At 33.4% G+C, this 26,388-nt stretch overlaps 1 protein-coding gene across 1 annotated transcript; it reads left to right on the top strand.

Moving 5' to 3' along the window:
- Positions 1-9,642: 9,642 nt before the first annotated feature.
- LOC133181284 (sodium- and chloride-dependent glycine transporter 2-like) lies at positions 9,643-24,064 on the top strand. Its single transcript, XM_061315814.1, has 14 exons — positions 9,643-9,695; positions 13,494-13,683; positions 13,997-14,128; positions 14,287-14,620; positions 16,443-16,575; positions 16,737-16,871; positions 17,296-17,399; positions 17,519-17,643; positions 17,881-17,993; positions 18,510-18,638; positions 18,906-19,005; positions 22,945-23,045; positions 23,201-23,371; positions 23,931-24,064. Exons 2-14 carry the CDS (start codon positions 13,497-13,499, stop codon positions 24,060-24,062), a joined length of 1,896 nt encoding a protein of 631 aa, XP_061171798.1. The 5' UTR covers positions 9,643-9,695; positions 13,494-13,496; the 3' UTR covers positions 24,063-24,064.
- The last annotated feature ends 2,324 nt before the right edge of the window (positions 24,065-26,388 follow it).

Here is a 26,388-nt window from a genome sequence, read left to right on the forward strand (position 1 = left end):
TTGTCAATCTAGATCCCTATTTAAAAGAACTAATCTAATTCCGGACAACTTTTTAAATATTTCATAAACTGTCTTATCAAAAATTATTCATTCTTTCACATTGATCGAAAATGATATCCTAGCCCTTTTGACAAATATTACATGGATAAGGTCGTAATGTCATATACACGTGATTTTTTGTCATGCATTATCTAGAGATGTTGTAACTCTTTTCTTGTTTTCGACTTGATTCATTGGACCTCACTTTCTGGTGATTTCAGGAATTTACAGATTTTAGTTAGCTTTTATTTATTACGCAAAAATATACAAAATAAATGGAGAAAAGTAAACATGTTTTTATCCTAAGGACAGACGATAAAAACAAACTTTTTAAAACCATAAAAATGACAATTTTTGTCATTTGTATGTAAGTAAAATGAATAAGTTTATCCGCAAATAATTTAATTTTTCATTCAATTATTTCACGAAGAATGTCCTATAAAGTGATAAAAATTGTATAGATTTATAATGGTAATTTCAGAAAGGTAGAATTTTGAGCATTATAGAAAGTTGACAATTTTTAATAAGACTTTTTAGAAATTTGATTTTTTTTTTGTTAAATTTATACCCATTTTAATATCTTCGTTTTGTTTGTATCATCTGCCCTTAATTAACGACGAATTATTACTACTGCATCAAATATATTGTTTAAAGATGAAATGCAAAATTATATACGTATGTTTAAGGAATCACTACCTAGTTTTGTTGGATATGCTAGGGCATTAACGACAGTTAGAAACAGGAAAAATTCGCATAAAATGCATAAATTATTACACGTTCCAACTGTCGTTAATGGTCATAGATACCCAGCAAAATGGACAGGATTCCTTATATTTACATTTATAAGTGAATAAAAATATAAAGATTTGAAATACGTACAGGAACACGAGTCATTCCTTATAAATTTCCATGGTCCCCGCCCTCTGACATCAGACAAAATGACAGCCGCGAAAAATTGACATCCATATTAGGCACTTGGCGAAATTTACATATAGTCGTAAATATCGGAGAATCGATACGCTTAACTTTCAAAGAGTTATCACAGAGAAAACAGTTAGAAATGTAAATATATCAATGTGTAGTTCCTAGCAAATATTTTTGAAAGAATTTGTAATTTTAGGTCGATTAAACAGACTATTTCAATGTATTTACCTGTAGAAAAAGCATATGATTATAATTTCAAATAAGCGAGGTATTACTGCAAAAAACTGCAATGTTAAGTTAGCTCGAGGATTTACAGCATAAACAATCTCCCGAGAAAACATGTCCTGAAAATTTGACGTGATATTCATAAGAATCTACGATAAATTTTTATCAAGGTTACCTAGGTAGTGTGCTTAATTCTCCTCAATTCTACTCACATGATAAGGACCAATGACAAATATCTAAGGAACATTATGAAGGTGGCAGCTATTATTAATCACTAGTATCTGACATTAGTTTATTCTGAAGAATGTTCATGAATAATGTTATTTACACACTGAAATTTGACATAAAATATGTTCAGTGGAATTTATTTTGTAGTTAGCCATGCAGTTGTAATGTAAATTCTGAAGGAGAGACATCTCTCTCTCTCTCTCTCTCTCTCTCTCTCTCTCTCTCTCTCTCTCTCAATCTCTCTCTCTCTCTCTCTCTCTCTCTCTCTCTATATATATATATATATATTCGGATGAGGGTCAGTAGAGGATATTGTTAGGAATGTAGCAAAAGTAAAACACCTCTGTATCGTATAGTGGTTTATTTTGAACTCCTCTTGTTGTATACATAATTTCATAGCCACCTCTATGACGTCATAGCATTATGACGTCATAGTTCAGTAAAAGTCATTTAATTAAACATGCTAAATCAAGGTAAATTAAGAAAATACTAATGTCCATATTTCACAACATTCTCCGGCCCACAACAGTGTCCATATTTCACAACATTCTCCGGCCCACAACAGTGTCCATATTTCACAACATTATCCGGCCCACAAAGGTATGAATTGAGTAAGTCCTTGGACCAAAAAATAAGAAGCGGTCTTTAAATAAAAAATGCATTGTTTTCTTAAAAAAAAGTTATTTACAACGTCTCATAAAAAAAAAATTATTTCACTTTGTACAAGCGCGGATCTGTTCCATTGCTTTAAGTTTGGTCTTTCGATCTTTTAAAGGTATGGAATGTTTATTCTCGTCTCCAGAATTCAGTTCTAAAGGATACAGTTTTGAAATTGGTCGAGAAGTAACACCATTTTTGGTCTTTAATAAAACAGATCTTGTAAGTCCATCTTGGCCTGGAATAAGCTCCTCAATTTTTGCCAGTTTCCACAAAATTCTAGGGTTTTCATCATAAATTTGAACTATGTCCCCCACCTGAATGTTTTGTTTATTTTTTCCATGGATGCGATGATATTCTCTCAAGGACGTTAAATACTCCTTTCTCCAACGTTCCCAAAAGTGTTGAATAGTTTGCTGTTGAATATTGTACGTTTTGTTTGCAGATGAGTGGTTCAAATCAGTTGTTAGATGTACATCAATAGAACTCCCAGGATAAGGTAATGACCTGATTTTCCTACCATATAGTAGATGAGATGGTGTTAAGGGATCTTCGTCCAATGGGTCGGCTGATGCATACGTTAGAGGACGGTCATTCAAAATGCATTCAATTTCTACAATGATTGTGTTTAGGGCATCTAAATTCACAAAGGATCGTCCCAGTACTTTCTTTAGGCAGTTCTTTGTGAGTCCTATTAGTCTTTCCCAGAATCCGCCATACCAGGGTGCTCTCTTAGGTATGAACTTCCATCTTGTACCATGGGTGTTTAAGGTTTCTTGTAGACTGTGTGAAGATGTTAACTTTTCAATTTCCTTAGAAGAAGCAACATAGGTGGTTGCATTGTCAGATATCATAAGTTTTGGAAGTGATTTCCTGCTGGAGAATCTTCTAAAGGCTAAAATGAATTGTTCTTCAGTGAGGTCCGTTACCAGTTCCAGGTGGACAGCTCTTGTACTAGCACATGTGAAAAGACATATGTATACTTTGCCTTCATGTCCATTCTTTTTTCGTACCTTCAGGGCACCAGTGAAGTCCACACCAGTTACAGTAAAAGGAGGTTCTTCTTTCAATCTGTCTTTAGGTAAAGGCGGCGCTTCTGGAATGGGATAAGGTTTTCCCATGATTTTTCTGCATGTAATGCATTTTCGCAATACAGATTTTACACTCTGGCGAATTCTTTGTATCCAGTAATTCTGTCTCAACAATGTGACTGTACTATTGACACCTGAGTGCAAATTTCTTCTATGTGCATCTAAAATAATCAATGTGGTCAGTTGATCATTTGGCGGTAGGAGTATTGGATGCTTTGCTGTTTTGCTGATTGGTGCATTTTGTATTCTCCCTCCACATCGGATCAGTTCCTCATTGTCTAGATATAATTTCAGTTGTTTTGATAGACAATTTTTAGATTTTCCATCTCTTTGTAATTCTCCAAAAATATCTGGATAGTTTTTCTGTTGAGCATTTATAATCCATATCAGTGAGCTTTGTTCAATTTCTGAGACTGTCAGTGGACCTGTAACTTTTTGTTTTTTGGAACAGTTTTGTATGAATCTTAGGACATAAGAGGTAACATTCAACAATTTTCTGTAATTGTTAAACTTTGAGATATCAATAATTTCTGAAATTTTTTGTTCTCTGGCGCCAAGCTTGACGTTTCTCTTTTCTTGTGAGTCTTCCTGGTATCCACATTTCTCAGATTCTGTTATGTTTGCAAGAATATGACTTTCTGTTTTGTCATATATGGGCCACTTGTATGTGTCAGTAATCCAAGTTGGTCCTTTTGACCACAATTCATTCTTCCTAAATCTGTCGAAGTCAGTACCGCGAGATAAAATATCAGCAGGATTTGAGGTTGTTGGACAGTATCTCCATTTGTACTGTTCAGTTAACTTCTTGATTTCTTGTATTCTGTTCCTCACAAATGTACCTAAAGTTTTTGTTGTTTCTAACCAGCTCAAGACAATTTGACTGTCTGTCCATAAGACTGCTTCTGAAAACTGGATGTTTTTCTTGATGAATTTTAATAATCTAGCTCCAAGTAATGCTCCCATTAATTCCAGTTTAGGTATTGTAAGTGTTTTTAATGGGGCAACTCTGTTTTTGGCCATAATTAGTGAACTTTGGTCTCCTGAAACAATGTATGCACATGCTCCGTAGGCCTTGATGCTTGCATCACTGAATATGTGTACAGTCGTTTCTGGTGGGTTTTCATGAATACACATACGAGGTATTTCCAAGGAGGTAGCTTTTTCTGTGTTCTGTGCAATTTCAATCCACTTGTCAGCTAGTTCCTGTGGCAGTTTTTGATCCCAGTCTATTTTCTTTTTCCACAACTCTTGAATAAACATCTTTGCCTTGACTGTTATCGGGCTAATATATCCTAAAGGATCATATATTTTTGAAGATTGTTTCACCACTTCTCTTTTTGTTACGCTGTTTTTCTTTGTGTTGGCTATTTCTTGTTTAGCAAAGGTTAGAGTATCCTCTTTGACATTCCATTTCATTCCTAAAACTTTGACAACACTATCCTTGTCTAACACTCCATCCTTCTTAGCATGCTCTTGTAGGATTTCACTGTTTGATCCCCATGATCGAAGGTTAAATCCAGCTTTGGCAAACAAAGTACGAGAGCAGTTGTAGAATGAAATTAATTCATTTTCTGTTGGAAAACTTGAAATTATGTTGTCAACATAAAGGTTTTCTGTTAACTTCTGTGTCCATGTAGATGCATTCTCCTTTAAATGCTTCATCAGAACAGCATTTAAAATGAATGGGGAACAAGTAGCTCCAAATAAGACAGATTTAAATCTGTAGTTCACTAACTGTCCATTAGGATTTGTGGGTTCATCAAACCAGAAGAATCTTGTAACATCTCTGTCTTCCTCTTCCAATCCTACATTTAAGAATGCTTTTTCGATGTCTGTTGTCACCGCGTATTTGTTGAGACGAAATCTTAGTAATATCGAAGCAATATCATTCAATTGTGGTGGGATGTTCATTAAACAATCATTCAGAGATGCAGTGTTAGGCGTTTCATGACAGCTACAATCATATACTATCCTTACAGGAGTTGTAACTGAATCCTTTTTTACTGGGAAATGCGGTATGAAGTGAACTTTACGATTTGTTGGAAGTTCGCTGTCTACCTTTTCTATGAATCCGCGTCTCTCCTGTTCAGCAATTATTTCCCCATATTTGATTAGCATTTTGGGTTCAATTTTGAGGCGATTTATAACACTGACCGTTCTATGGTATGCTTTATCTTTATTTAAGGGCAATGTAGGATGGTCCTCTTTCCATGGGAGCCTTACATGGTAGCGATTGTCTTGAAATCGTATGGAATCCTTCTCATATGATAGGTGAAAATCCTGGTTACTTGATACCTCATACTCTTTCTCAGTTCCAATTGCCTCAATCTGCCAAAACTTCTCAATATTGTGTTCCTCCATTTTGTGTGACACCATAACATTCATCATTGATGTGTTGTATTCAACTACATGGAATTGTGATCCATATAATGGTCCGGAAAGTAAATATCCAAGTTTGGATTTGATGGCTGTTGGACCCTTTCCTCTAACTATCTCATCCTCCACCAAATTCCAGTACTGATCTGCTCCAATAAGTAATTCAATTTGGAATGCGTCATCTTGGGCAACAGGATGTGCCAATCTCAAATTCCTTAAATGCGATAATTTTGCTGCAGTCTCTACATGCGTTTTAATTGGAGCTGCTATCTCAGGGACCACCAAGACTTTGACAGGTATTTCTTCTCTCTGTATAGTTTGGACCTTGATTAGAGCTGTCTGTAACTTTTGAACTCTTTTGTCTTTTCCTGAATCCCCAAATCCAAGAATGTTGATATCCTCGTATCCTGTTGGTGTTAATTCTATCTTGTCAGCCAAACTCCTAGAGATAAATGATCTTTGAGCTCCTTCATCAAACAGAATATTAGCATCAGTTGTTAGTTTTCCAAATGTGACAGGAGCAACTGCAGTTTGTAACAAAACATTTGGTTGATCTCTATGTGAAGATGAGTGCATCACTGATGTTTCAGTTCTTTCTGTAATCTTTGATTGAAATGAAGGGGTACTCTCCTTAATGGGTTTGACTTCCTCGTGATTTGAGCACAAACTTGTGTGGTGACGTTTTTTGCAAGTTTTGCAATTGAATTTAGATTGACAATCTGCAACACGATGCCTGCCTAAACAGTTAAAACATAACTTGTCTCGTTTGACAATTCTCATGCGGTCATTGAAATTTTTGTATTTTGTACAATCATTTGAACGATGCGACTCTTTACAAAATGCACAGGATACCTGAGGTTTCCTTTGACTAGAGTTACGTTGAAGTTGCTTGTTACTGGACTTTGAGTGGGTATAAAAGGTAGCTGTTGCGCTTGGTTCTGTTGCATTAATACTTGCTCCAGCTTCTAATATTTCAAGTTCCCTGTAAAGACTATTTCTCAAGTCACCTAATAACCAGTTGGTGGATCCATGCTCACGAGCCAAATTTTTGCGTAATTCACTAGGTAATTTATTAAGAATCACAGGTAGAAGAAGTGAACCATATGTCTCTTGAGCTTGACCATAGGATTCCAATCCTCTGACATATGTCTCCATTTGGTCATGAAAATGACGAAGGCTTGTGAGATTATTCTTGGGAGCAGGTAGTTCTAAAAGTGCTTACATGTAGGACTGAATTATCTTGTGTTTTTGTCCAAACCTTTCGTGTAGAAGCTCAATCGCTCTGTTGTAATTGGAATGTGTGAGTGCAAATCCTGCAATGGTGTTTGATGCCTCTCCCTCTACTAAAGACTTTAAATAGTTAAACTTCTGTACTTCAGTCAACGTGTTGTTGCTATGAATAGCTGAATCAAATGAATCCCAGAATGACTGCCACTCCAACACATTTCCCTCAAAAATAGGCAAGTTCAGTTTTGGTTATTTGTGAAAGTTAGAACTGTTACTGGAATTGGAATTAGAATGAAAGCTTATAGCTCTGGAATTTTCACTGAAATTATGTGATGACTGACCATTCTCTCCGAATTGCGAATTCTCATTGTGGTGTGAGTAACTGGTGGCAGTTTCATTTAAACTTGATTTCTGTACTAACAGTTGTTTTTTAAATTTCCGCATTTTAGAATTTAGATTCAAATTGTACTCATCTGTCTCCAGTATTTCTTTCTCAGTTTCCTCCTCTGCTGTTTCTGTTAAGATTTTTTCATCAAGATCTCTGAGAACTTCTTGCTTTTCTGTCAGTGTATCCAGAATTGTTTCAATATCCTCTGAATCTGTGTTTTCCTCATCCAGTCTTTTCAAAAGTCTAGTTACTGCACTTCTCTGTCCTGCTCGGACTGCTCTTAGTTTTGAAATCATAACTCTTTGGTCACGGCACCAATGTTAGGAATGTAGCTAAAGTAAAACACCTCTGTATCGTAAAGTGGTTTATTTTGAACTCCTCTTGTTGTATACATAATGTCATAGCCACCTCTATGACGTCATAGCATTATGACGTCATAGTTCAGTAAAAGTCATTTAATTAAACATGCTAAATCAAAGGTAAATTAAGAAAATACTAATGTCCATATTTCACAACAGATATCTTGGAATGTTTAATTAAACTGATTATATTAGGACGTTACGCGTGATGTTGGTGACGTTTGACGTTACGTTTTTATAGCGCTATGGAAAAATTGATGTAATGCTTCTACAATGTAATAGTGTTACTAGCTTGACTGGTACCATATCGCTATGTCTTTGTACTTGAAATATGAGTAAAAAAAATCATAGGCTACTTGTAATTAAACCAGTTTAAAAAAGGGTGCTTTCGATTTGTATCTGATAAAGTTTGTTAATTACTCAAAGCACTCTCAAACGCACTTACATGCATTACGTTGAAGCAAAACGAATAACGCGTCAAGAACGTCCACCGGACAAATATGTTGAACCTCCTAAATGTTGAGTAAAATAATAATTAATAGAGTAAATATATTAATCTGTCATTCAATATGATCGTTTATATTAGCACATTTTTAACATATAATTTTTTTCATAATCGATGAAAAAAAAAAATAGAATCTAACCCCTAGAAAAACGGATTGATCTCATTTTTACGTCATTTTAGACGCTGGAAATTTCTGTTGAACTTGTAATCCATAAACTAAGTATAAAGCATGCAGTTTAATATCAACATTGATGAAATATTTAAAATATATAAGAAAAGCACATTATTTTGATTTAAATTGTTTCTATTTAAACTTTTTGTAAATGAGTAAAATCAATCTCTATATTGACATGCACGTTTTTGATTAATAGCGTTACAGATTCTTATTATGTAAATAACTATCGCTTTCTTTTTCTTGCCACCATGGAATACAGAACCGCTAATGAAGTCAAAAACGACATGGATTCCTCTGGTTTTGTGAGAAAAATGAAAACTCGAGATTCTTTTTTGAACACTATACACAGGAAAAATGCGCGATCCCTGCTTAAAAAATGTAACGCGTTACACGCTTAAAATTCTATATTTTGCATAAAATTTATCTTAATGTTATTTTCTGACTGGAATCGGGTAGTTCTGTTCAAAACCTGTCCATTCATATCAATATCACCCATATTGCGATTTGTTTGTTTTTTTTAATCACCGATGGGTTTAATAGGTCAGGTACTAAAATTGTAAAATGGCATTAACATTGCGCGTAACGTCTTGTTAATTTAAAACATTGTATCTCTTTTTAAAATACTTTTGGGTGTTACCAGTTATGTGAGATCTAACCTTAATCTCTCCCTCGTGAAACAAAGCCTACCCAATCGAATAATGTGCGAGGACTAAACCATATATCTCGTCTGGGTGCAAGAGCAATCCTAATCAGTCTAGTGGAGGCAACCTAAATTTTGTGTCATAGTGCAATGAACGCACGAATCTTGCAGATCTGGTAACCGGAAAATCGTATTGTTATTTCAAAAATGTTGTTACACAATGATTTTGAAAACGAAGCAAGGTTTCAGTCGATATAGGAAAAAATACATATATTGATATTTGGAGATTCATTTATAGGTTCCAATATAATTTGTGCCTTTACTTGGCAATTCATAATTAATAGATTTACTGCATATATAAATTTAAATGCATAGAATGTTTTTTAGCGGCAAAGAGCTTGTCACGTGACGACATTGAAATGCTGATTGGAAGACATCTATCAATTTAACTAAGGAAATGTGTTATTATGGTAAGATAGCCCCCAACCCGGTGAATGGTTTTTTTTTTTTTTTTTTTTTTTTTGCACATTGTATTCAGCTGACTCTGTTATATAAGTTGACATTCAGATGCAAAAATTATGTGTGCAAGTATAGAAAAGAAATACACTTTATTTCATTGTTAATTTTCTTAATAAGCACGATGTAGATTACATACAATTACAAAACATCTGTATCCTCTTACTAAATGTTAGTAGTATTATCAATTTACACGTCCAGCTTGTCAATCGTTGTTCCTTATACCTTTTGTCATACTTATTTCGTTTATGCTTGGAGTATCGATTATATCGTGTCCTTTCTTCCCATAGTTCATCTACTTACCTGTGTGTTATATGTCATTGGGCAGTTGAAACTGTATGGAAGGTAAACTATAGCCATTCTCTGATACTTCAGTGATTCAGTTGATAAGTTGCATGTCTGTTGATAAATGTCTTTTGATAATAGAAATGTATGTTTAATTTGTCGATTTTATAGTAATCGTTATACGGAAATTTGAATCTGCCCTCTGCAAAAAATTTTGAGGCCTGCATGATACAATAATACACGAATTTATTTTTCAATAGAGTATACTTGAAATCTCTTTAAAAAAATAATGTAAAATCAGTATTAAATTCACATTCAACTGATTATGTTGAAAAGGATCTTGGGCATTTGAAAACGTTTTGGACTGCTATAGAGGTGTTCAAATGTTTCTAAAGATTATACCAGCCAAAATTAAAATTGGAAAAAAAAAACCAGAAAAAAAAAACAAACAATGATTTGATAATCTTTCATAATTCTTCTTATATTGTAAACATACAAAAAATAACGCTCTTAAATTCTTTTGTTATCTTCATCATCAACTGAGGAGCACAATCGCAAATGCACACCTGGAGCCAAGCAAGCTTCTATATGCTTTTATATGATTAATCAATTGAAAAGAAGTGAACAAGAAGCATTGCTAAAGGCGATAAAATATGATCATCTCTTAATTAAGTTTACATTTAATAACTACAATCCTAGTTCTAAGTACCCATTTGCCGTTCGCTCCTAGTTCAGCATGCGTTCACCGTGAGCTCATCGTTCAGTTTTGCGTTCATCGTTCCCCAGCCGCTCGTTATCATCGTTCTCAAAGCGTTCAGTGTTTGCCAATAACTCATATATACCGGCGAAGGACTTCAAATTTAGACCTTTACTCGGCACTCAGGGCCATTGAGCAGTGAGGGATCTTTATCGTGTCAACGCCTGCCGTGACACGGGGCCTCGAATTTTAAGGTCTCATCCGAAGAACCCGCAACTCTTACGTCAAAGTACCGAGCGCTTGGCGAAGGAACAGTTGCTACCTTTCTTGTTTCGACTTAGGTCAGTCGTGGCAGAGATGCGAACTCACGACCTTCCGATCACGGAACGAGCGCTCTACAGACTGAGCTACAGTGAGCGGCGATTAGATAAAGAAAAAGATTGAAATAGATTGATTACTTTTGAAAATATTTCAGAAAACATTCTGACTATCTTAGCCAATGTGGTATTATGATTGTTAACCCTTGTGGATTTGTTATTTGCCTTTAATCGCCAAAATAAATGATAAAGAAAATTTCCGTGTGATTGTGATTTGCCACATTTTGAAGATTATATGTATTTTGTAGCTCATTTTCCTTTTATCAATATAATTTTGCATTTGATTTTTAAAAAAATATTGATATATCTAAGAATGTTAAAAATGCCATTTCATGCATGTTGTATGGAGCTTATACTCTGGTCTATACGCCAAATTACTGGTTATAGTCTTTTCTTATATGGGAAGTACTCTCCTTTCCAATGTGGCGGCTTATCATCTTATACTTATCCAACCTTTACTTATAGCTCACTTTCTAATGATGAAATTCTCAAAAATCAAATTTCAGTCTTTAATACTTTTAACATTCCAGTCAACGAAGGTGAGGTCGCTCTACCCTACCTATAGTGGATTCCCAAACTTCTTAAAAGTCGTTAGAAAGATACATTGCCAGGTCTAGATAATGCTATTCAAAGCTCCTATCCTTACTCCTCACAAACATTTTAACTTCTGTAAAGGAGAAACTTCAGACGTACTGTGCTGACGCATATTCTAAAAGTGGTGTAAAGCAAATTTGGATTCTCAAAAATTCCAAAGAATTTTAGATAATTTAAAATCGCATAACATTTCTGATCGGCACTAATTGTTTATCGTTTATTAGCCGACCTTTTATATATTCCTATGAAGTAGATTTCATAAAACATTTCTGAGTAGAAACACTTGCTTTGGTCTTTAACTCGACATATCGACATTTTATCAATTAACAATAGTTATTTTCATTCGTATGTCGAATCAATATATCTCAGTGAATTCGGAGTAAAAGAAACTACAGAGGCCACAACATCTGTTTCATAACTGAATGTTTTTCTGACTTTTAGACGATAAGGGCCAACTGACAACTTAATTGTATGACAAACGAGATGACTCCAGCTTTTCCATGGTCAACTTTCCTTATTTATGTAGTAATATTCTGCTATCTCCCTCATATGGTGTTAATGTCTTCCAACTTATTCGATACTCAAAGGCATGCTCTAAGTACAAGATCAATTTTTAATTAGAGGCAGGTTACTGACAGATAAATTGATGTTACAGGGATTTCAACAACCTCGTGTAATATCAGTATTTTGTAAATTTAATGACATTGTTAGCAAATATAAGCTTCCTTTGGGTCGTATTTTGACTGACATATTTCATATGTGCAATATACCAATTGTTAGGTCCTTGTTTTATTTTAAATTTGAATAAAATTTTGAATATTCCATCTACCTCATCAATGCATAGGACTTACGATGGATGTGACCGGTTGACAGGGGATGCATACTCCTCTTCGACACCTGATCGCACCTCTGGAATTTCCAGGGGTCCGTGTTTTATGCCGTGTTCACAGATTTGAATTGTTTGTAGGGTTTTTTTTTTTTTAGATCGATCACTGTTCGAGACCCTCACCTTTTTTTATTTATACAGTTTATAGTGAGAGATTTTGTTTTCTAGAACAAAATACAAGGTATTTAAAAAAAAAATAAAGCATTATTCTAAGGAAGAAAAGAAACAATTTTACATCTTTTAAAAATATGGGTCTTTGAAAATGACATATTTGACGTCATTAAAACACACTGAAATTTCAATGCCTCTGTTGTCTAAAGAACATGTTCGGTTGTACAATAAATGATTGCCATTTCCCAAATAACTCTGATCATGAAAATATAAAGAAATGTAACGAGAAAAATTATTAGAAATACATATCGTGCTTGTAAAAATAAAATTTGAGAACACTTTGAGAACACATAAAGAAATGAAAGAATTTTGTGCTGCATTCATCAGAATTTCATGTTTAAGGGTATTTCACACCCGCTGACTTGTGACGTGTACCGAGGAAAAAAAAACCTTTTACATCCGGTTTTATTTAGTTTGTGCACTGACAGTTAGACTGAATGGATGGGGGAAATATCTTGAAACCTATAAAATTAAATTTTTAAAAAAAATCAGTGTAAATCATGTTTCAATTTCTGGCCAGTTTTAAAATGCTGATTTGCCTGATTAAAATGATGCTCATTAATATGAAAACAATAAACTGTGGGTGTTTGGAGGACACCCTTATTACAAAAGGGACGTCAGTTAGCACGCAAAATGTAATTTTTTTTAAGATGGCTAAATGAAATATGGAGATAACAAACAGTATTCAAGCTCAAAGTCCATTATAACAGCAGCACAATCACAGACTTCTAAACACATCAGAGGTGGGATAAGGTGCCATGATTGAGTGAGCATCCCCTGCCGACCGGTCACACCCGCCGTGTGTTCCTTGTCATGATTGGGAAATAACGGGGAAAAAGTTTGCACATTTACACATACTAGTAATTGATTTAACAAATACACATAGCTTGATTGGCTCTGGTCCTTTATTTGTCAAAATAAAGACGCTTACATTACACAAAAACATAATGTTTATTGAAAGAAGGGATATAGGAATAGATTTGTCGTAAAAATAGAATGGCCTTTACATAAAAAAACTGTAGATAAGCGATTAAAATGTTACTCATGAAATGGAATATATATATGTAGATAATTAAATCTTTCAGATATATCTATCAATGTTCAAAAATGATAAAATATAATCTATATTTCAGATAATGGAGATGAATCAAGACAGTAACTTGGACGATGTGGACAAATTATCAAATACTGAGAGAGCTCAATTAGAAAACAAGAGGGGAAGATGGGGAGCAAAGTTAGACTATATGCTTTCTATGGTGGGTTTTTGTGTTGGACTCGGTAACATCTGGAGATTTCCGTATCTTTGTATGAGAAATGGAGGAGGTAAGTTAGAAAAACGATTGTTATCGTACTGAAGATTTTTTAATTAAAGAGTTTCTCACCTCAAACTTTGAATACACTTTTGGTCAATCTAATTAAAATTAGATGTTCCTATCCGCCACCGCTTCTCAAACAATGCATGCATAAAAGTATATAACGGATGTTCGGAGTGTTATTTTTTTTTCTCAGATGGATAATGCTATTTAGAAACATTGATGTATAGGGATAACATGGTTTTACAGATATCTATACTTATTTATGTATATATTGTAGAAAAAATTATCCTGAATTGTATTAAAACTATCCACTATTGTAGGTGCTTTTCTGATCCCATTTATATTTTTCCTCCTCGCTGCTGGTCTTCCATTATTTTTTCTGGAAAGCTCTGTTGGACAATTTACAGGGAGAAGTTTTTTTCATGTCTGGAAGGCTTGTCCTTTTTTCGAAGGTAAAAGATTCCTTTTCTATTTTTATCACAATAAAATAAACCCTTACTTATAGCATAAATTTGATCGACAAATACATATTAACGAATAAAGCATAGGACTTTTAGTGTCGAATTGATAAAAATACTGGTATACTCATGACAGATTGTTATTTACCAAGGTCTTGGAGTGGGGATGTTCATTGTTCTCTTTGTAATCACACTGTACTACAATGTCATCATCACCTGGACCATCTTCTATCTCGGAAGTTCCTTTTTCTCGCCTCTTCCATGGGCAGTCTGTGAAAATGATTGGAATACTCTAGAATGTTTCCATGGCATTTCAAACATGTCTTCTCAGCATGATTCTAATGGATCAACAAAAGAGTCGTATAACACATCTAACTTGTCTAAAACTTATTCAAAAATGTATCACTACAACGGAGCTGCCTCCCTTGTAGAGAACATAACAAAAGAAACTATACTTAGCTCAACAAGTGAAGAGGAATTTTGGTTGTGAGTGATTATGTTAAATTTATTAAATTCAGTTTTAAAAATCTAATTTTATGTATCGATATCTGCTTAGATTACGGATAAATTGAAACATGAGAATATTCAAATAAAAAAGTACAATTTTTATCTTGTTGCATATTTTGAATTCACTATGTAAAGGTAAATACCGGTATTCAATAATTTAAAGCATTATACTTTATAAAAACAACGCTTACATTTATGAGAAACATATGTTCACCAAACTTTATTTTGATTTCTTTCACTTGATCTATAACAAATTTTACTCCTCACTAAGATATTAACAGTAGTGAAGGAGAAACTTCAAGAGTACTGTGCAACAATATATTCGAGAAGTGGTGTAAATCAGATGTGGATATTAAAAAATTCCAATGAACTTTTGGAACATTTGAAACCACAAAATTTTACCAAAATCAGCAACATAAAAACTTACATTTTTTCAACTTTATATACAACTATTCCCCACAAAGAATTAAAGTCCAGACTTTCTGAGATCGTTGACAACTGCTTTTTCAACAAAAATGGAACTCGAAAATTTACTTACCTTGTCATTGGTCATTTGCAAAATTACTTTGTTAAAAAGCAATCTGATTGTACACACAAGTACTCTGAAGTTGACATTAAAAAGATACTCGAGTCTCTGATTGACAATATCTATGTGGTTTTTGGAGACCAGGTCTTCCAACAATCTATTGGAATCCCCGTGGGTACCAATTGCTCCCGTTATTAGCAGACCTATTTTTGTATTCTTATGAAGCAGAATTTATTCAAAATCTTTTACATGAAAAGAATAAAACACTTGCTGTGGCCTTCAACTCGACATTTAGATATATCGACGACGTATTGTCAATTAACAGGAGTTATTTCCATTCTTATGTCGACACGATATATCCCGTTGAGCTTGAGATAAAAGATACCACAGAGTCTGACACATCTGTTTTATATTTTGATATTTTATTAGAAAAAGACGTTAATGGTAATCTTACAACAAAGCTTTATGATAAACGTGATGAGTTTAACTTTTCAATCGTCAACTTCCCTAACTTATGCAGCAATATACCCTTATCACCTGCATACGGGGTTTATATCTCTCAGTTGATTCGATACGCCAGAGCATGCTCTACGTATGAACGATTTCTAAAACGAGGTAAGTTATTGACAAAGAAGTTGATGAAACAAGAATGTCAGCAGACTCGTTTATAGTCGTCATTTGTTAAGTTCTATGGTCGATACAATGACCTTGTCAGCAAATACAATCTTTCAGTAAGTCAAATGCTGACTGACTTTTTTCATACTAATTGTTAGGTCATTATTTATACACTGAATTGTCGACGGATTTTTTCCGTTATTTTCCGATCATGACAAGGAGCACACAGCGGGTGTGACCGGTCGGCAGGGGATGCTCACTCCTCCATGGCACCTGATCCCACCTCTGATGTCTTAGAGGTCCGTGTTTGCTCTGCTCCTATTTTGTAATGTTTAATGGACATTTGAGCTCGAATACTGTTCGTTTTCTCCACATATTTCATCTTTAAAGAACAATGAAACCGCATTTATCTTATATCTTTGCAAGTATTCTATAAGAAAAAAGTGTGTAGAAAAAAGTGATTAATTTACTAGGGGTAAATAAAATATATAAAACAATATACTACTACCAAGTGTTACTTAATAAAATTATATTAAGATCCATAAAGCATCGAATAGCTGTTTACTTGAAGAATCGTCATATATTTAGGAAAAACATACAATGGTAACTATGCAATAGAATGAATCAAATAATTTAACTAATATAAAATTTCTTATACAGTTATCGTGTTCTTCGTATGTCAGAGGGACTCCATGATATTGGAGGATTAAACTGGCGCCTAACAATCTGCTTTCTCGTAGCATGGATCGTGGTTTGCATATGTCTGATCAAAGGAGTGAAATCTGTTGGGAAGGTACGCGATAATTATGTACTTCAAAACATATAACAAAAGAATTTTTTTTCATTGTAATCTTTAATCACCCTCTCACTACAATATTTTACTGGAAAGAAAATAATCCTACGGGTTGATAGCTAACATTTTTTAAATAAACAATGAAAAAAACTTTATTATAGGTTGTTTACATCACAGCGACCCTTCCCTATTTATTACTGATCGTCATTCTTATCAAGGGCCTGACGCTTCCTGGATCAACTGATGGCATCCTTTTCTACATCAGACCAGACTTTGATAAACTTACCAGTGTTCAAGTAAGTATATAGTAAAAAAAAAAATATCATAAAACTGGATTAATATTCCCTTGAATGAAGGTATAGAATTATAATTTAGATATATGAACTGTCTTAAAACTAAATCAAAACATATTCAAATTTGAGTGCATTTTAAACAATTGAAATACTCAATACATCATGATTGATTAAATTTATTTTATCTTTCTTATATATATGATATAATAAAATGAATTTAAATCTAATTAATCATAATTTATAGAGTATTTCAATTGTTTAAAATGCACTCGAATTTGAATATGTTTTGATTTAGTTTTATGACAGTTCATATATCTAAATTATATATATTGAGTAAGTATTTTTTCCTACGTTTGTATAATTCCTGTACCTTTTTATAGACAACAAATGTATATTCAATAAAGTGAGAATTATTTTGTTTTCATAGGTATGGTTAGAAGCAGGAATTCAAGTCTTCTATTCTCTAGGACCCGCATGGGGACCTCTCTTTACCATGGCTAGCTTCAATAAATTCAACAATAACTGCTACAGGTAAATAGAACTATAACTAATTGTACGAAGACATAATTTTTAAGGAGATACATCTTATTCATTAGCAAATTATCATCTATTTCAAAAGCACATTATTTAAAATTAATTTTATATGACAGAGATTCAATCATATTATCTATGATAAGCGAAGGAACAAGTATATTTGGAGGATTTGCCATTTTCACCATTGTTGGTTACATGGCTCATGTTGCGGGTAAACCAGTGGATAAAGTGGTACAGGCAGGTAGGCACAAAACACTAATTTCACACACACACACACACCCTAACACACACACACACACACACAGTGATTGTTTCCATATGTTCAATATGCATTCGCTTTTTTGATTTACTTCCTTGCTATAAATCATGAAAAGTCACAGATATATTGATTTGGATAGTAATCACCAAAAGTATCCTTTAGGTACAAAATATTCACAGATGAACTAAAGAAAGACCTTTGTTTCGGATTTCACATCAGGTTCCGAACTGGCTTTTCTTGTTTATCCAGAAGCTCTCTCGCTGCTTCCTTTGCCAAATGTCTGGGCTGTGTTGTTCTTCTTAACATTGTTTACTGTTGGATTAGACAGTCAGGTAAAGCGAATGAAATAGAATCAAGGATCATCATCTTTTTAAAAATATGGAAAGGAATCTATAGTATATATGGATTTTGATTATTTGAAACTACATATTGTTGTTGCATTTTATTTCCTACATGTAAGAATTTTAAGCCACCCCCCCCCCCCGTAAAAAAAAAAATGGTGTGTCATCACCTTCACAAGATTTTTTTTAAATGTCTTTCTTGCATCAGCAGCAAAACTGATTTTTTAAAAAAAATTTCAATCCGTTATATTTTCTTTACTTATAACATGGTAATATATCTTGCATAATTCTGAGATGAGGCATATCACCTAGAATTGCTGAACCCTGTTTGTTTGCATTTCAACTAGGCAGTTTGTTGTAACCGTAGCGATTTTCGTCATTTTTTAAATGACAAGCTTATTAATTTTACTTGAATTTTACTTTTTTTCTTATTCTTTGCGCATACGAGAGTTGATATTTTCTCTCAAATATTTAAATAATATTGTATTCTTCTTTAATTTACACAAGTTTACCACCCTGGAATCCTGTTTGACCGCTTTCACAGATATTTTTCCTCGTATGCGGAATCACAAGGCCTTAATGGCAATGTCTTCTTGTCTGTTTCTCTTTCTCGTTGGATTGCTACTATGCACTGGGGTAAGTATACTTACGACATGTATACTGATTCATGTGGCTGGAATAAAAACCAAATATGTCATGATCCGCATGATGTGCAATGATCAGTTTAACATATTTATAATCTCTGATAAATATCTGTAAAAAAAATTGAAAAGTGTTAGTTTGTAATAATTTTGGTTTTAGTCGATTTCATGTGTAAAGAAAACCCTTTACAAATGCATATTTTTTATGAAAATAACACGAAGTTTGAAATTACAATATTTTTTTCATTTCTCTATTCCTTAGTGTGGAATCTACATTTTCCAGCTGTTAGACTGGTACATTGCAGCCTTTAGTATACCTCTTTTTGGAGTGATTGAATGTTTGGTGTTTGGCTGGATTTATGGTAAACATTCGCCAAAGTTCTATGAGAGAAAATAAATTAATGAGATAGCACAGAATCAATTCTTCAATATCGAGTTTGACAAATCAAAGTGAAAATACATCTCCGTTCCACCAACATGTAAGACGAGAATTTGTTAAATGCACGTTGATCCAGCAATCACTTCAATTTGCTTAAAGATATACACGCTATAACTTGCGTCAGTTAAAAATAAAGTTGGAAATTTATTTATTTTGTTTACCGAATAAAGTTACGAAAATATTGTAAATTACACAATTGGAAATGAACGCATTATGATATAATAATTCTTTATTAAACAACTTTAAGCCATACGGCCCATCAGCATATACAAAATGAACATAAATATAAACGCATGGCGAGAGTCTACGGGGGTGGAACCCCCATCTGTCCGACTCCTCAGCTACAACAATTACAGTAAGCATTATAAACTCTCCATTAACACATGAAAAAATATCTATACATAATATACATATAAATTAAATTATTCATCATTTCTTAATATCATTGCATGAAGAATGAATTTCCCTAATCCAACTAAAACACCAACATCAAGAGAGCTGAGTAGCTGAGTAAGCTTGTACATATTTGGAGATCTGAAATAATATGGTTTGATATATTTTCTTCTTAAAGGATCATATACAGGACATTCAAGCAAAAAATGATATTCATCTTCGATACGGTGATCATTACAAAATTGACATATTCTATTACTTCTTTCTATTTTCTGATATCTTCCTGTTTGTATACTTGAATTTATTTTTTAGCTATGGGAAAAAAGCCTTATTCTAGTAATATACGTCTTTAACTTAGAATTAATAGGTTTTGTCAAATATGCATGAATTTTGGAAAAATTGTCTCACACAATGTTCTCATACAAGAAACACTTTGTTGAATTTTCAAAAAATGCATTACAATCTTGAAAGTAGATATCCAACAGTCTTTCCTTATATAGAGATATAAACTGTGTTGGATTAATAAAATCTTGATTGATCCAAAAAGTCCCATTCTAAACAACTCCTCTTTAACATCCCTTGCCCAGTTAAGTTTGGAATGTAATTTATTTTCAGCATTATACAATAAATATTCATAAGAAGATTTCAATATACAGTTATTTGTACGAAGTAATTTACACCAGTATTTCATAATTCTTATTTTCCTGGTTATGATTAATGGATAACGACCTAATTCACGATAAAACATATAACTACAAGTAGATCTTTTAACTCCTAGTAGGTTTTTACAAAACATAAGATGAATGCGTTCTATTTCAGGTGATCTATGGAAGTCCCAAATTTCACACCCATAATTTAAAACAGTCAATATATATGTATCAAACAATTGACAATTATAAAGATCTCAAATTATAATTATTATTATCCTACTAGGAAAGTAATACCTTTATTTAAATTCATGCATCATGTGACACCGTCGCTACTTTTAGATTGATAAACAAAACTGGCGTCAAGAAAACGAGGTAGGCCGTTTGGTATACAAAATACCTTTTGACATGGATGACATACGTTTTATGCTTAAAGATACTTATCAAAGACCTTAATATATTTAAAACAAATGCCTTATTTATTTTATATGATTTATTCGAGTTGGCAGGTATTGTCCACAGTGGTCTACACAACAGTGGGGCAGCCGGCAAACTGGCACATCCCCCAACATCAACAATTAAGTTGTGCCCTCCCTGACGGGAAAAGTAGCACGCTGGGTTGACCTCAATCGTGCTACGGACACATTTCAACATAAATTATCTTTAATTATATTAATTATAATTAATTATATCAATTATATTACATAATTTTGCTTTAGATTTACTCTATATGAGATATAATTTTCAAAGTCAACATCACACATATCAACATCAAACATCACATATATCAACATCAACCACAAAAAGTCAAGAATATAAATAGTTCAATGGTTAAATTGAAGGTGACCGATTTCGCCAATCTGACCACTGTGAAGTATGGTTTTCCCCGAACTCCTCGGAAGGATACTGTATTTGGCCCAAATCATTCAAAAGGTCCTTAACGGAAATAACCGGCAATCCTGATCAACATTGTTGGTCTCCTTCAATGGCACCGCTAATTTCTGAAAAGACAAAAACAAAACAACCCAAAGCAGAAAAGAATCTCAATAACATTTCCATAACTGTCAATAAATATAGGTATAGCCCAATTATGTAAAACTACGTAGATGTACGAAAGGAGAAAGGGTATACTTAAACACCTAGCTCAAGGGTTGAGGTCGGAGGGTATTTCAAAATACAAAAAATTAAATCAGATACTTTCATCACCCACCTTTCACTTGCATAGAAAAGGGGAGATAACCCGGAAACATAGTGACTAAGTACCAACACTGTATGGGTGGATAACAAAATTCCGACTTTACTCAATCATCAGTTTCACGCAAAATAAGAGGCGAATGATGACATTAATAACAGGGTAGAGCTTTGATAACGACGCATATTGTGAGACGAGCTCAAATATGCGGTATTATCTTTTAAAACAACCAGTATTATCCATCTACTCTGAAATGAGAGATATTAACTCTTATTCAAAATCGTAGTCAAAATGTACCTCGTTGTCTATGATTTCTCGCGGACATGCGTGTCTATATACTGTTTACGCACTTCCTTCATCAATATTCATGAATAGGCAAAATTCTTAATTTGCAAATCTTGCTTAATTGTTTTGTAATTACAACGACTTATTTAGTAAAACTTTGTGGAAAGTAATTATTTTTTTACACATCATGTTTTTCAAATCATTTAATCGTTTTGTTTCAAATAAAAAATCGCGTTTATATAGCGTGTATATCTTTAATGACTTTTTAATGGTACGATAGTTATCACTCAATTCTAGCAATGATTTTTGCTTGGTTTTCGGCTTTCATAAGGCGTGCGAATCTTTTTTGCTAGACTCATTTCTCGATCAATAAAATGTCTTGCATAGTCAAGCCTTTGAAAAGGGGGAAAGGTTATAGTCGATATACGGAAAAAACATACATGTGTATACACTGTACGAGGGCTGTTCAAAAAGTTCGCTGACCTCTGTCATATCTTTTTACTTTAAAACGTCATCTCATATCCAATGGTAGGCATATTATATATTCGGGGGGGGGGGGGGGGTAATTTTCGTCGTTTCTGTGGTATGGAAAGACCAACGAATTCATGTCCCAACTTAATATTTAAATTCATAACTACAATATAATGTGTTTTTTCTTCAACCACCAAATGAAATCCTTACGAAACAATATTTTTTCCTCAAACCACGAAAAATTGACCCCCCAAAAATAATTTATTTTACAGTATAACAATACATTCGAAAGATTTAAAATAAAAGTTTTAAAATCGTTTTCATATATTTTAAACTTTTTTCAAATTTAAACTGCTTCCAAATTGGAATCATGGAAAGAGTCAAAATTTAATAATTTACGAACAATACAATTTAATAATGTCTGAATTTAAGTCATTTCTCTGTTAAGTGGTTAAAAACAGGGGGAAAATATTGTTCATAGCAAGAATTGTTACATCATTTCAAATGCCAAATTGTGAAAAGAAATCAATTTCAAAAGATAGGATATCGAAGTTAGCAAAAATTGATTATTTTCGACAAACGAATAACTGTAATTAAACTAAATGCCAAGTGATATAGAATTTTTTTAATTAATAGCTCGTTATGGCGCCAGACTATTATGTGAAATGTATAAAGGAAAGTATCTTTAAGAAACTCATTACATTATGTTTTGATGTTATACTGCTATTAAGTGTGCTCCTTGGTAAAAAAAAAAACCATAATGATTTTAAAATTAAGTAACATGATTTCCATTTAATCATATGGAATAAAACTTCACACATTAACAAATAAATATCTTAACATATAATGATGCGTTATTATGTATGACTTTAAGGGGCAGATAACTTGTCACGTGACATTGAAATGATGATTGGAAGAGGTGTACCTATTTATATGAGGATTTTGTGGTGTGTGATTACGCCCTTCCTGTTAGTGGTAAGCGATGAAATACTGCATCAGTGACGCTTCAAATTGAGAACTATGCAGAAATTGAATTCATTTGTACAAATATAGAAAGCATTTTATTTCATTGTCAAATTTTATCAATAATAATCTATATTATAATTTCACATCTTTATTTTTTTTACCAGATGTTATCCGTATTTTCTATATACACGTACCGGCCGCCAATGGTTGGTTCTTACACGTATCCGGCGTACGGTCGGGCTATTGGCTGGATCGTGGCCTTCCTTCCTATGGTACCTCTACCCATCTGTGCGATAAGAGCCATAAGACGGTCTAAAGGTGATACAGTATGGAAGGTAAAGCCATTCTCTGCTGAGATTTTGTCGTCTATCTACTAAGATTTTTCATTTACATCTGTATGTACCTTTATGTCTTTTGATTAGTAGCTGTTGGTAAGGGAAATATCTGATTGGCAATCAAAAATTAACCAATGACATGAAGTCAGTTATAAAAAGATAATGATTAAGTTTTTCTATAAATTTGTTCCAGTTCATTGATGTTTTATTTTTTAAAACTCACACTTAAACGGGAATGTCCTCGGCAATACGTTTTGAGGCTTGGAAGAAAAATGAATAGAAACGAAGTTTTTCAAAGCAGATACTTAAAATTCTCATGTAAAATTAAGGTTCTATCAACAGTCGAATGATTCAGATGATTTGATATTCTGTGCATCTGATAACGTTTAGTATTTCAACGTTTTTAAACAGAAGAAAACATGAATGAATGATTTAAACATTTTAAGATCGTCAGGTTGCCACTCGTCAAATAATCCCACAAGCCATTAATTAATATGATTTTGATATGCTTTCATAATTCTTCTAATAATCGATACTTTTCTTCTTCCCGTTTTTTCAGAAACTGTGTTCATCTTTCAAACCTTCGGAGGGATGGAGACCGGTATCTAATTCTGTGTTTATAAGATATAAGATTGAAAATAGATCTGGGGACTTTAAATCAACCATACTCAGAAACATTTTTGGAATATAAACTTAGACATCAAAATACAGGTTTCCTGCCTCGAAAAATAACGCAGATTTATTTTTCGCTGCTTATCTGTTTGCAACTTTACATGTAAGATATGTGACAATTCATTATTTTGCCAGCATACCATTGCATTTTTTTAAATGATAATTATCAACTAAATGTTTGTTTTCACTATACTTTAAAACATTTGGTTGATAATTTTTTTTTTTCAATTTAATCTGAAATAAAATGTATTCTTTAATGATTTTGGTTGTAACTCAAGTTTCTTTTTTGTGCTTTATTTTACCGGAATATAATTTCTGATAGGTCCAGAAATTCACAGATTTTAGTCTGCTTTTGTCCACTAAGCCAAGAAAAATAACGTACTGGGAACATGTTATTTATTTAAACTTAGAAATACCTGAACAATACAACGTTTGACTCAAGTATACTAATCAAAACTCTAATGTACACGCACAGGTACTGACGTTATATACTGAAACGCAAAAGAAACGCAACATCCTATTTTAGGGGGAAATATTACATATAGGATATAATTTTGTATCTAAAAAGTAAGGACATCTTCAACTTTGTAAATGTCGGTAATTTAACGGTTGAATGATTTTCATACCATTACCGGAAGTTAAGTTTGAGTCCGCTTAACAGAAATAAAAAATTGCAATGCCATGTCTAACAAAATATTTGGCAATAATATGGGGTTTTAAAGGTTGGTATCTGTTTATCACAAGTCATGAAGCAATATTCCGAAAAATAAATTTTCCTTTCTTTTCCGTAAGCGATGCCAAGGCTTCGTGAAAATGATGTCAGTACTCATTTCCATTGCTCTTGCTGGAAAATCTCAAAATAAAGGTGATGGAGAATTGCAGATGCAAATATGCACTACATCACGCCTCAAGAGACTCTTACCTATCATTAGCATGAATGACAGTCCTTGGACCGGAAGTCCAAGGTTTACTACATTGCGCTAGGCTAGAGAAAATTCGACCTTATCATCTGAAAAACGGGCATTTAAAATGGCAAAGAATATTTCTTTCGCTCAGATCTCGAGATAGATAAACCTATTGCATCGTAGAAATCAAGCTGCAATTGTTGTGCTTGGCAGTCTTGCACGCTGTAATTGAGTGGCCGGGGTGGGGTGGGGGTGTTTTAACAGTCATGTGTTACTTTCTAAGGTTAAAGGATAATCATTTAACATTTTTATCAAATCTCTGATGTTTTTAAATCGTGTTTTACCTTACTGTATTTATTTTGAAAATCATCAGATAAAGAATTCAAGAATTTGTAGATCACTGCTTGTTGCGTTTCTTTTGCGTTTCAGTATATTATGCGATATTACTAGCGGTAACATTAAGATTATTTAAAAAAAACAATTGATAAGTAATTTTTCTTTCTTTTTTTTAAATTAATATTTCATTATTAATTGATATTGGATGAAATACCTGTGAAATTAATGTTATACCACTAATTAAACGGATAAGTGTTCGACACTTAAATTCAGGTTTCTCTAAAGCGAAATCATGTAAATATAACGATGAGCCGTATAGTTACCCGACGTTTTGACTGTCCACATTTTTCTCTTTTTTTTTAGCAAATATGCACAAATGTTTTGGGAATCAAAATTAAAGGTTCTCATAGTAATGAAAATAGCCACTGAAACAGAGAAAATTGCAGAACCTGACCTCTTTTATGCTGCAACCAGCTTGTATCATACCAATGGCTCTTTTAGCTCAGGGCTCTGTTAGATTTTACTTAAGATACAAACAGAAAATCCCTGATTTCGATATTTTATACCTCTATCTTCGTGAGGTACCTGTATATTAAATGCCTGTTAACATTTAGATAGATATACTGTGTACAGGGTTATTTTCGCCCTTTCACACTTTTCCCCCGTTTCAAATTCGCCCAGTCAAAATTCTGCTTAAGAAATTATACTGTTTTCTTTGAATTCCCCTCCCCCCCTTTTTAAAATTTGCCCACCTGTGAGTAGGGAGAAAGGGCGAAAATACAAGAGGCCCATGGGCCACAGCGCTCACCTAAGTAATTTTGGCCTTGCTGTTTTTCACCCGATTTCTCTCACACACACCCCCTCCGTAGTACTTATTGTGGCCCCGCCCTACCCCCAGGGGTCATGATTTAAACAATTAGAATCTACACTATCCCAGGATACTTCCACATAAGTTTCAGCCTTTCTGGCCCAGTAGTTCTTGAGAAGAAGATTTTTAAAGATTTTTTCTGCGTATTTCAATGTAAAACTTGGATTCCCTATCGTGGCCCTGCCCTACCCCCAGGGGTCATGATTTGAACAATTTAGAATCTACACTACCCCAGA

This window comes from Saccostrea echinata, unplaced genomic scaffold, assembly GCF_033153115.1.
Source record: "Saccostrea echinata isolate AGI-Se365-2 ecotype Australia unplaced genomic scaffold, CSIRO_AGI_Sech_v1 ptg000001l, whole genome shotgun sequence".
NCBI classification, from domain to species: Eukaryota; Metazoa; Mollusca; class Bivalvia; order Ostreida; family Ostreidae; genus Saccostrea; species Saccostrea echinata.

Coding starts and splice junctions, on each gene's coding strand:
- LOC133181284 (XM_061315814.1), top strand. CDS start 13,497: ATGGAGATGAATCAAGACAGTAACTTGGACGATGTGGACAAATTATCA. Junction 14,129..14,286: donor GGCTTGTCCTTTTTTCGAAG/GTAAAAGATTCC, acceptor TTATTTACCAAG/GTCTTGGAGTGGGGATGTTC. Junction 17,400..17,518: donor TTCAACAATAACTGCTACAG/GTAAATAGAACT, acceptor TTTATATGACAG/AGATTCAATCATATTATCTA.